Source organism: Oryctolagus cuniculus, chromosome 2 (genome assembly GCF_964237555.1).
Source record: "Oryctolagus cuniculus chromosome 2, mOryCun1.1, whole genome shotgun sequence".
In the NCBI taxonomy this organism is placed as follows: Eukaryota; Metazoa; Chordata; class Mammalia; order Lagomorpha; family Leporidae; genus Oryctolagus; species Oryctolagus cuniculus.
In genome coordinates, this window is record NC_091433.1 from 114,985,880 (window position 1) to 114,998,127 (window position 12,248).

Sequence of the window (12,248 nt, forward strand, 5' to 3'; positions counted from 1 at the left end):
GTATTCTTAAAATTTATAGAAGGCATTGAGCCTTCTGGTAAATGTTGTCCTAAGTTGTCATTTAATGGTTGAAATCTTTGCTAAGTTTTCATTTGATAGTGCTATTGTCAGTAAGCAATCTGGGACTTGCTCCCTCATCTCTCTATTCTAAGCCCAACTTGACCTCTCATTTCTCTATTCTCTTCAAGGTAGGAAACTAATTCTATTCCAAAGGACTCTCCAAGATGCACAATTTGATTTTTAGACCTTAAAAAAGGATGGCTAACAAATTTCTGTAATAGCATAGCCAAAAGGAAAGCTTAAATTGTAATATCACAGCTAGATTTACTTCGCCATGGGCACAATAAACAGGCAAAACATCCCTTTCAGAGCAAACAGAGGGAGAGAAAGTTTGAAAGTGAGGACATAGCTTTCCTCATGGACATGGTCTACCTCAGGGAAAACCACTATCAGAACATGCCTGTACTTTAGGCTTCTAGTTGAGGCCACCGAAGATTAGAGATGGGACATGAGCACCTCCTTCACCTGCATCCTCTGGTCTGCTTTGACAAAAACCAGGAGGAAAAGGAAGCTAGGCATCAGAAGCAATGTAAAGAGAGGTGGCAGGCCTATTAAAGGCAGCTCTGCACAGTGATCTGCCCTCAAGGAGACCCAACAGGCCAGTCCACTGCACTGACTTTCAGTGTGGTAAGCCTGGGTTCAGCAGAAGTCAGCTAGGAAGAGCCCTGGCAGCTCTGCCAGCCAAGAGTTGGATCTCTGGAAATGGACCTGCCCTGGAGTCGAAGGACGCCCAAGTCAGAGCCACAGATCTTGCTGGCTCCAAGCTGAAGGGCCCTTCACTCAGCCCAGTTTCCAAAGTGACCACCACTGCTGAGGGGACGGCCAAGTAGGGTCACAACATTGCAGGCGGAACTGTAAGTTTCCTGTTAGGGATGCCACCTGCCTTTATCCAGCCAGCTCTCCTCCCAGGCCAGCTAGGTAATGGAAGTCAACAGGGTGCATTCCCCAAGAGGTTCACACCTTCCTTAGGATGTACCCCATGTGAAGAGAGAGATAGGTCTGGGCCTCATAACTGTCAGGGCCTTAAAGCCCACCAGATTATTATCAAGCCCCTTCTGTCAGTTTCTATTTGCCTCTCAATCAGAGAACTCAGTCCTGGTTTAGACAGCAGCTCTCTTGGGTCCTCTCGTAATGACTCTATCCTTTGTTCTAGACCCTAACTAGCACATCTGGGGCCTCAATCCTTATAATCATAGCCTCTACTCCAACATCAATGGCTCTGCTCCTGACCTGTGTGTATTGATGGGCCTCTCCCCCCTGATGTTGCATGATTGTTCAGAATTTCCCTACAGACAAACCCCTCTACCTGCAAAAGTTGAGTGGCCTTTCTCCCAGCTGCTTGGGATCAGCTTTGAACCACATCCATCAAACAGGTCTCACAAGGGTCCAGAGCCCCCTCCCCCATTTCTCTCCTCTCTGAAAACTCTCATTACCTGGTTAATCCCACTCTTAGGATCATTGGTTCCTATTCTCACTCTGTCTTTTATACTACCATGTCTGTTTAAGTCTTTACAGGAGTTGATAAGGGAACGAACCAAGAACTTCAGCAACCTGGCGGTCAACCAAATGCTGCTACAGGGATATACTCAGCTCTCCACCCAGGAGACAGCAGCTTGAGACATCGCCCCATGCCAGCAGAGAGCACCTCATCACCCCATGTCAGCAGGAAGTAGCTCTAAAGACAGATCATCAGCCCTCTACCCCTCCTGGACTTTTGGGACTAATGTAATCTGATACACTCTTGCTTTCAGTCAGTCCCCCAAGGAACACAGCTTCTCAGCAAACTCTGTGACCCGGGAGACTGCTGCGCCCTAAGGGGAGGAAGCTTCACAGCCCAGGGCCATCGTGGGAAAATGATGCACGACCTCACTGCTTGTGCACATAGGTAACATCAAGTGTGGGAAAACAGTGCACCTGCGTAATCCCTGACCAAGACCTTAACTATTACTAGTATCCTGCTGGATTCTCGACGTGATTGACAACACTGAAATCCGTGCTGTTTAAACCTGACGAGTGCACGCACCCACCCTGTAAGAAACGTGTGAAACCTGGAAGGGGCAGTAGCTTGTGAGGCAGCCCATCCAGACTGCTCTGCATTTGACTCCTGGTCTGATGAGCTGGATAAACTTGAACTGGGATTCTCCAAGCGGAGGGAGGGGGGAGTATCCCTTGAGCAAGTGGCTGCAGGGAGATTGCAGCCTCAGGCCTTTTTTATTTTGTTAAAGAAAGGATTTATTAATTTATTGATTTGAAATGTAGAGTTACAGAGACGGAGAGACAGAGGCAGAGAGAGGGAGGGATCACTCCCCAGATGGCCCACAATGGCCAGGGCTGGGCCAGGCCAAAGCCAGGAGCCAGGGAAGTTTAATGCAATATGTCCTGGGCTTCTGGCTTCAGCCTGGCCTTTGGGGGTGTAAACCAATGGACAGAAGATCTCTCTCTCTCTCTTTCTCTCTCTCTCCATCCCTGCCTCCCTCCCTCCTGCTTAAATAAAAATAAAAACATACAAAATTTTAAAAGACTCTTTCCAGGGCGGATTTCTTATTTGCAGATGCCCATCAGCCTCTTACAATCAGGAGGACAATATGAACACTAAAATCACACCAGAGGTAAATTTTTTTCTCTTTTCACATTTTGCTGTGATACTCAGTTAGTTTGTTGTTGTTGTTGTTGTTTAAAGAATAGCTTTAAATTTACAAATCAAAAAATTGTGAAGCAGTACACACAGTGTCTTTCCACTGCACATCCAGCTGACAGCTCACATCGATGCGTTCGTCACAATCGGTAAACTACACCCAGCTTTCCTGTTGTGAACATTTGCTGTTAGTGGATGGGAAAAAAGACAGTGGGCACCTGGTGGGAAACTGAAGATGGGCTTTCTTCTGAACCACGGGGTCCCCGCCCGCTGCTGTCCACTCGGATGCTCTGCAGCTCCCAGCAACACTGCTCCTCCACCTTTTCCACCCCCATAACACAGAGCCTGACAGCAAAAGGAACCTGGGGAGCCCTCTGTCCCTCCCACCTAGACACAGGGAACAGGAGGCCAGAGCACCGGGTCTTCTCCCAGCTCAGCAGCGCTGAGACTAAACCAGGCCTCTTCAGCTCCTAATCTGAGCTCTTTTCCTCTTCTCACACCGCTCTCTCCGTGCAAAGCCCAGCACAGCAGGCTGCACAGAATCTCTGTGTGACTTGACTGTTGTGAGCACTCCAGCTGCACTCCATTAGGAGGCTGTGATAGGGGCTCATTGTTCTCAAGCCCACAAAGGAAAGTTAATACATACCTTCTTCCTCTCCACTACTTTTTTTAAAAGATATATTTGTTTATCTGAAAGTCAGAGGTACAGAGAGAGAGAGAAGGAGAGGAAGAGAGAGGGAGAGAGAGATAGAGTCTTCCATTTGTGGTTAACTCCCTGTCAACAATGGCCAGAGCTGTGCCAACCCGAAGCCGGGAGCCAGGAGCTTCTTCCAGGTCTCCCACGTGGGTGCGGGACCACAAGTTCTTGGGGCATCTTCTACTGCTTTCCCAGGCCACAGCAGGGAGCTGGAACAAGTGTTTCAGCTCTCGAACTCATGTAGAGGCCTGAAAGAAGTTACAATTTGCCGCTCTTGCCAGGCACTACCTCAGCATTGGAAGAGTGACCCAGCAGATGAAAGAGAACTCTCTCTTCACTTTGTGTGTTTGTATGTGTGTCTGTTAAAGCATGGGATTTCATAAGCAAATAAATCTTTTAAAAGACTATACATATAAAAAAACAGTACATATGAAATTAGTATCCTTTATAAAACTTTTATAAACACCTGTATTTAAACTTATTCCCTTGTAATATCTACAATGTTTTCTTTTGCTCTATGAATCTAAAATGATGTTCTAGCTTCGATACTAAGAATAATTGCTTTCCTTTAAACAACTAGGAACATGGTCATGTCAGTGCTGCTGCCACCAAGGAGGAAAGGAGAGAACCTCAGAGGAGTCAGCCTGGCCCCTTCCACCCGACCCTGCAGGGATCTTCCAGAGTGGCTGCATCTGAGAACCACTCTCAGCAGATGGGGCCCAGGAGGAGCAGCTGGGGCAGCACAGCCTCACACTTCTGCTTTCCTGGGGGGTTTCTGTTAGGGCTTGTAACACTGTGGTACCAGTGCTACTATAATAACTGCCTAGAGAGTAGTAAGTGGCAGCATTGTCACACTGCACGCCACTGATGGTGAGAGTGAACTGTGTCCCAGATCCACTGCCACTGAACCGCGATGGGACCCCAGATGCCAGTTTGGATGCCTGGTAGATCAGGAGCTTGGGAGGCTGCCCTGGTTTCTGCTGATACCAGGCTAAGTCGTTGTTATTATAAACACTCTGACTGGACTGGCAATTGATGGTGACTGTGCCTCCCACAGCTGCAGACACGGAGGATGGAGTCTGGGTCAGCACTTGAGCAAATGTGGCACCTGAGAAGGGAAACAGAAATACAGAGTCCACACTCATCCTCACGTTCTAAGAGGACACTCCTGCAGAGACCGGCAGCCCTGGCCACACTGCCCGAGGCCGTTCCTGCTGCTGGCCTTCCTTACCTGGGAGCCAGAGCAGCAGGAGCCCCAGCAGCTGAGTGGGGCCCTCGTGTCCATGCTGGGTCCTGCCTGGCACTGCCTCCTGCATGGGGCGGGAGCAGCCTGCTCCTAAATCCCCAGAGAGGTGGGCGGTGCACTGGGGACATGCAAATGAGCAGGGGCGGGGCAGGGCTGTGCCCAGCTGAAGGGCCCAGGGCAGCTTAGAACTCAGCCCAGGGGCTGTGTCTCCAGCTGCCCCAGCTCAGATCAGGGCTTCACAAGTGTGCCTGCAGTGCGAATGTTTCTACCAGGTGGTATCACATCCCAAAGTAACTAGATAACATATTCTGTTCGTGATTACATTGGGATTCTACAGGAGAAAGTCGCTTTTCTAATGAATAGTTTACAACTTACGACTGAGGTCAATGTTTTACCTGCTTGTCCTCTGATGCCCTCACATTGTCCCCTCACGGCAGACCGCTGCACCAGGGAGATGGTCTCTGAGATGGTTAGACATCTGTCCCACATTCACCCCTGAAACTGATCAGAATAAACATCCTCAGAAAAAGTGGCTCCAGAGAGACCAGGACTCAGAAGGAGAATGCAGGTGCTTAGATGAGAGATCACACAGGTGCACTCTCCCATCTGCAGCCAGAGTTCTGAGTCAAGGATACAGGAGAAAACGATTAGTGAAAGTGCAAGGCCTCATCATAGGTCTGAGGAACATCAAGATAAGTAACTTCCCTCTCTCCTCTGTCCAGAAACCCTCATGTTATTCTTAAGAAAATCTAGAGAGGAGGGTACAGTGACATCATGGCACAGTAGACAAAGCTGCCGCTTGCAATGCCAGCAGCTTACATAAGAGACTGGTTTGAATCCCCCCTGCTCCACTTCTAATCCTATTTCTGCTAACGCACACCCTGGGAGGCACCAGAAAATGGCCCAAGTTCTTGGATTCCTGCCCCACAGGGGAGACCCAGGGGCAGTTCCAGCTCTGGGCTTCTGCTTGGCCTCCACTTTTTGTTATATCCAGTGTCAGGGCACTGATTCTTGCCACTGACCTGTGTGTTGCCTGGTTTCATGCTACTGGAACAAGAGAAATTTTAACAACTTTGTCCTCAATCAAAGGACAATTGGGCTGTCTGCCCATTACCGAGCCTACACCTTAGTCTGTTTCTTCAGGAACCACAAGTGTTGAATATAACCGTGATGGGACCCCAAATGCCAGAGTGGATGCAGCATAGATCAGGAGCTTGGGAGGCTGCCCTGGTTTCTGCTGGTACCAGGCTAAGCTACTACCAGTGCTCTGACTGGCCTGGCTGCAGGAAGTAGCTCTAAAGACACATCATCATCCCTCTACTGCTCCTGGATTTTGGGAGTAATGTATCTGATACAAATCTTGCTTTATAAAAAACAAAAGGGAGGAACGTTAGTAAAATGGCACAGTCTTATCTATGGCACAATCTACACCCTGACATCATCCTAGGCTCTAGCTCTCACCCCCACCCCATTGCTGGAAGCCAGGTGGCCACATTGCCCAACCACCGGTGTCAGCCCGACCCCCATCCTAATGGGATTCACTGCTCCTACTTCCCTAACTGACCCCTGGCAAAGTTTAAAAGTACCTGTTCCTGACATGTCTCTCTCACTTTCTCTTGGTCTCCTGATCTCTGTCTCTGTCTGTCTGTCTCTCTCTCTCTCTGTCTCTTCACTCCCTTTTCCTTCTTCACCACTTCCCTCTAGTCTGTCAGGTTTCCCCTAATAAATTCTTTCCCTTAATCAAAAAAAAAAAAAAAAAAAGACTTATCTCCTAAGTCTTTTGCATGCAGTTTCTGAATTAGTCTACCAGGTTTAATTAAAATTCTTAATAATCTGTTCACAATCACCTGGATTCTGTGACAAGTCATCTCTTTTTTAAAAGAATTATTTATTTATGGCCGGCGCCACAGCTCAATAGGCTAATCCTCCGCCTAGCGGCACCAGCATACCAGGTTCTAGTCCCAGTCGGGGCACCAGATTCTGTCCCAGTCGCTCTTCCTCCTGTCCAGCTCTCTGCTGCGGCCCGGGAGTGCAAGGGAGGATGGCCCAAGTACTTGGGCCCTGCACCTCATGGGAGACCAGGAGAAGCACCTGGCTCCTGCCTTTGGATCACCGCGATGCGCCGGCTGCAGCATGCCAGCCGCGGCGGCCATTGGAGGGTGAACCAATGGCAACAGGAAGACCTTTCTCTCTGTCTCTCTTTCTGTCACTATCCACTCTGCCTGTCAAAAAAATTATTTATTTATTTGAAAGTAAGAGCTGCACAGAGAAAGAAAGATTGGCAGAGAGAGAGAGAGAATCTTCCATCAGCTGGTTCACTCCCCAACTAGTCATAATGGCCAGAATTCTGCCAATGTTAAGCCCGGAGCCAAGAGCCTCCTCTGGGTCTTCCCAGGTGGGTGCAGGGGCCCAAGAACCTGGGCCATCCTCCACCGTCTTCCCAGGCCATAACGTAGAGCTGGATTAGAAATGGACCAGCCGAGTCCCGAACCAGCACCCTCATGGGATGCCATCACTGCAGGCGGCAACTTCACCAGCAAATCCACAGCATCGGCCCCTGACAAGTCAACTAGGTTTACAAATTGTAGATGATTTGTAAGAGTGCAGTGAGGAGCAGGTGCTGTGCACAGTAGGTTAATCCTCCCCCTCCAGTGCGGCATCCCATATGGCCACTAGTTCATGTCCCAGCTGCTCTTCTTCCATTCCAATCATGAACCGGCACCCATATGGGATGCCCCCACTGCAGGTGGTGACTTTACCCACTATGCCACAGCTCCAGCCGCACCCTATCAGGTTTAATTCTGTCTCAGGGGAGACAGTAGCAGAGATGGTAAGAGTGTAAGATGGTGGGGCGGTGTGTAGCACAGTGGGTTAATCCTCCGCCTGCGGCACTGGCATCCCATATGGGCACCGGTTCTGGTCCTGGCTGCTCCTCTTGCAGTCCAGTTCTCTGCCTGAGAAAGCAGTGGAATATGATCCAGGTCTTTGAGCCCCTGCACCCGCATGGGAGACCGGGAAGAGGCTCTGGCTCCTGGCTTCAAATTGGCGCAGCTCTGGGCTTGTGGCCATTAGGAGAGTGAGTCAATGGAGAGAGGACCTTCTCTGTGTCTCTCCCCCTCACTGTCTGTAACTCTACCTCTCAAATAATTTAATTAATCTTAAAAAAATAAGGAGTGAAAGATGGAATGCAAGTCCTCTCCAATACAAAAGTCCTCCATGTCCCACTCCCTGCTCACTAGCACTGTCATCTAAGGAGCTGGGCAGGGTGGCTGATTAAGGACTGAGATGGGAAGATGACATGGAAGGACCTGTGGGAACGGTACAATCACAGTAGTCCTGAAGTCGGGAGGAGGGCCAGGATCCAGGGGCTGTGACAGGCAGCAGGCTGTGGAGTGATGGGAGGAGGGGCCACAGAGCAGGAGATGAGGCCATCCTGACACTGGAGAGACTGGGAACAGAATCCCATCCTCGGGAGCTTCCAGAACACCACAGCCCTGCTGCCTCCAGGGATTCTTCCAGGGAGACTTCAGACCTCCTGACCTCAACAATACACCTGGAGTTGTCTGGGCCTAAGAGAATGGAATACTTCATTACAGCAACAATTCACCAAGCAAACACCAAGGAAGATAACGCCTTTCACCTACCTCCTTGATCATGATCGAGGCTCACATCTCCAAGTTTCACTTTGTTCTCAGTGGGTGTCTATTTGGACAAGAGGCAAACAGCAGTTTATTGTAAGGGGAGTAAGCACAGCATTCCTCTTAGACACTAATCTGCTGGGTAAAACACTTCCATGATCTCCCTTCACCTCAGGTTGAGGGCTCAGCAAGGAAAGTCACCTGGGGTGTGAAATGCTTGTGAGAGAACTGTGTTTGGTGGCCAAACTGCAGAAGGAGCCACATGACAGGTGTGGGTCAGCATGGACTGAAGCAGGGGTGCAGTGAACGGTGCATCTCACACCATCCTGGTTGTGCCTCTGGTCCTGATGCATAAGCCAGGGCCTTATCTATAGAGGGAACATTGCAACATGGAAGGTAAATACAGAAAGATGTACAGACCTGGGTTGGATCAAGCCAGCATATTCAGGCACCGTTGCACTCTACAAACCATCCGGGGCTCTGAGATTTGACCAAGAGACCATCAGAATTCCTACTTGTCAATCAGCTCATGCAGGCACAGCTGGAACAGAGGGGCAGGGGGAGAATCCCCTGTGAGTGCTACAGGCAGTGAGAGCACCAGTGCCCCCACCCCAGGGCTTCCTGGACAGGGCTGAGGACACGCGGGGCAGCACCTGTGCCTTCTACCCCAGAGGTGCTTGGCCTCTAGGAGAGATCTGAGTGTCTCTGTGTCTATGATCTCCTTCTCTGACGGCCATTCTCCCAGGACATGGAGGGCATGGAATACTCCACTCACTTTGATTTAAACTATTTTTGAGAGAAGTACCTATAATATTTTCCCTTGTGCTATAAGAATCCCAAATGATCCTATTCACTCAAAAACTCCAGTAGAATAATTGTTTACTTTAGCACAGTAGGGACATGGTCATGTCTGTGCTGGTGCCGCTAAGGAGAAGGAAAGGAGGGAGCCTCAGAGGAGTCAGCCTGGCCCCTTCCACCTGACCCTGCAGGACCTTCAAGCCTGGCTGCTCTGAGAATCACTCTCAGCAGATGGGGCCCAGGAAGGGCAGCTGGAGCAGCCCAGCCTCACACCTCTACTTTCCTGGGGAGTTTTTGTTAGGGCTTGTATCACTGTGGTATCAGTGCCACTACCACTATAATAATACCCTGCACAGTAGTAAGTGGCAGCATCGTCACACTGCACGCCGCTGATGGTGAGAGTGAACTGTTTCCCAGATCCACTGCCGCTGAACCGCGATGGGACCCCAGATGCCAGTTTGGATGCATCATAGATCAGGCGTTTAGGAGGCTGCCCTGGTTTCTGCTGATACCAGGCTAAGCGGTTGTTACTATAAACATTCTGACTGGACTGGCAGTTGATGGTGACTGTGCCTCCCACAGCCGCAGACACGGAGGATGGAGTCTGGGTCAGCACAGGGTCACATATGGCACCTGAGGAGGGAAGGAGAAACACAGAGACCACACTCATCCTCACATTCAAGAGGACGCTCCTGCAGAGACGGGCAGCCCTGGCACGCTGCCCGAGGCCGTTCCTGCTGCTGGCCTTCCTTACCTGGGAGCCAGAGCAGCAGGAGCCCCAGCAGCTGAGTGGGGGCCCTCGTGTCCATGCTGGGTCCTGCCTGGCGCTGCCTCCTGCATGGGGTGGGAGCAGCCTGCTCCTAAATGCCCAGAGAGGTGGGCGGTGCTCTGGGGACATGCAAATGAGCAGGGGTGGGGCAGGGCTGTGCCCAGCTGAAGGGTCCTGGGCAGCTCAGAACTCAGCCCAGGGGCTGTGTCTCCAGCTGCCCCAGCTCAGACCAGGGCTGCACAACTTTACCTGCAGTGCCCATGTTTCTACCGGGAGACAATACCTCCCATAGTCACTGAGGGACATTTGTCAAAACTTTAAGTGAACTGAATGACCTGATGGTATAATCTATTCATGGTTAGGTTGGGATCTGTAGGAGAAATTCCTTTCTCTAGAGAACACCTGGTGTCTCCTTGGAAGGTGAAGTCAGTGTCTTTTCCCTTTTTGAGTGAGTGGCTGGGCTCTGATATCCTCCCAATGGCTCTGTGTTCTCACGTGGGGTCCATTCTACAGCACACAGAGAACACCTGACTGTAAGCTGAGCGAGCACACAGTGCCTCTGAGAGAGAATCTGTTGGGTAAGTATCTTGATGACCTCCTGACAGTGCAGGTATGTGACAGCCGCAGGGTCAGCTATCAAAGACAGGAGTGGAGGAGGATTCTTTGATAGGTTGATCTCTATCTGCACGGAAGGGAGAAATTGGCTTTGCAGAGAAATGTGAGGTAGGATGAGAGGAGGGATGAGAAGGGACGGAGGAGAGGTAAGAGTCTGGGATGCAGAGGAGGCCCTGCCCCACACTGACATGCAGTCCCCTGGGGTTGAGGAGGCTCAGTGAATGGCAGTCGGGGGCACAGCTGCAGGAGGGACTGGGTGGAAGATGTGGGTTCCCGTGGAGGGAGGCAGAGACAGTGAGGAGCTGTGTGTGTCACCCCATCCTGGGATTGTCTCCTGTGTTATTTTAAACTCTGGGCTCAGTTTTGCGATGAACTCAGCCATGCAGATGGAATGGGTTTAAAGTTATAGAGACCTGAGCTCAAATCCCAGTTCACCGACCTGCGCACCGTGGGACTATGGGTAACCCTCCCTGCCTGCTCAGATGCAGTCAGATAGGAGAATTCTCTCCAATCCCTCAGTACCTGTACAGGTGCTACGTCCCCAGGTGTCCATTCAGACCCAGGCTGCCCAGAATTTTCTCAGAGAATGTCTCTCTGGGGTCTCAGCAGAGAGAGGTCCAGTGTGGGTAGAGGTCCACGCTCTCCTCACAGCTCAGTCCAGCTTTGCTGCTGCTGCTCCACCTGTGACAGGGGCTGCAGGGCTTGCACAGCCCAGAACCTGGAGAAGCTGAGCAGCTCCTCAGTGTGGTTCTGGTGGACGTCACTGAGGCCAGGGCGGCTTCTGTTTTCTCTATTTCCCTAATGGCCTTGGTGTGACATAAAAGAGCCATGAATCAAAAGATGGCGAGGGCTATGATTTTTCTAGAAGTCGCTGTGCGTGGGTCCTGCCACACACTGGGAGTCATGTGGAGTTCTGTGCTCTTTTCTTCAGCCCGACTCAGCCTCAGCTGACAGGATCTCCTAGGAAGTAGCAGCACATGGAAGATTCTCTCTCTCTCTCTTTCTAGCTCTCGCTCTCGCTCCCCTCCCCCCACTCAGTCTTTCTCATTTGTACCTCATCAATGCTCAGATTTTCAAGTAAATAAACAAACTTTATGGAAAATGGAAAGAGTGAACATTTAAGAGAATTATCTTCACTAGAAATAAAGATTAATTATAGGACAAGACACCCTTGCTAAACTGGGTTCCTCTTTTTTATCTCCAGTGTCTGGGCACTGATTCTTCCACTGGCCTGTGTACTCCTGGTTTCAGGCTTCAGTGATTCAAGAAATTTAAAAAGCTTTTTCCTGAATCAAAGGATAATTTCCCTGTCTGGCCCTTACTGAGGCTACAGTTAATTTATATTTCAGGAAACACAAGTTGAACTGCCCGATACGTTCCCTCTGCCTCTGCCCCTGAGACGGGAGGATGCACTAAGTGGACCTGGACACACACTGCCCACTTGTACCGAGCAATGGCAGTGCTCCAGGGAGGAATCTCACACACAGCACAGTGGGAGCAGGTGGAGAACCTTCTGTGTGTGTGCATTGTCTCCCTGCCCACTAAAATTTAAGCTCTATGAGATGAAGGGCTCTGTCCAAATTTTTACACTAATCCTACGCCTAGGAGATTGTGATACTGTTATTTGTGTGCCACTGTGTGCTAATGATGAGCCACTATTGTTCAATTTGATGAGAATGTTCTAGTTGGTTTTGCATTGAATGAAGAACTGTTGGATCAGGAATTGAAAACTGAAGCGATTCCACCTATGACCCCCAGGGGGCGGCAGTGCTCCTGAGGTCGGGTAGTGA

At 50.3% G+C, this 12,248-nt stretch overlaps 1 long non-coding RNA gene and 1 gene segment (V, D, J or C); one reads left to right on the top strand and one right to left on the bottom strand.

The window, feature by feature from the left end:
- LOC138848564 (uncharacterized) overlaps nucleotides 1–12,248 on the top strand; it is a 284,768-nt gene that overhangs the window by 204,955 nt on the left and 67,565 nt on the right. The gene's annotated exons all lie outside the window — the stretch shown is intronic.
- Nucleotides 3,961–12,248, bottom strand: part of LOC138848679 (Ig kappa chain V region 3315-like) — a 32,827-nt gene continuing 24,539 nt past the window's right edge. Inside the window, 4 exon segments of the V gene segment in view lie at nucleotides 3,961–3,994; nucleotides 4,380–4,500; nucleotides 8,283–8,340; nucleotides 9,388–9,707. Of these exon segments, the coding sequence occupies nucleotides 3,961–3,994; nucleotides 4,380–4,500; nucleotides 8,283–8,340; nucleotides 9,388–9,707 (533 nt within the window).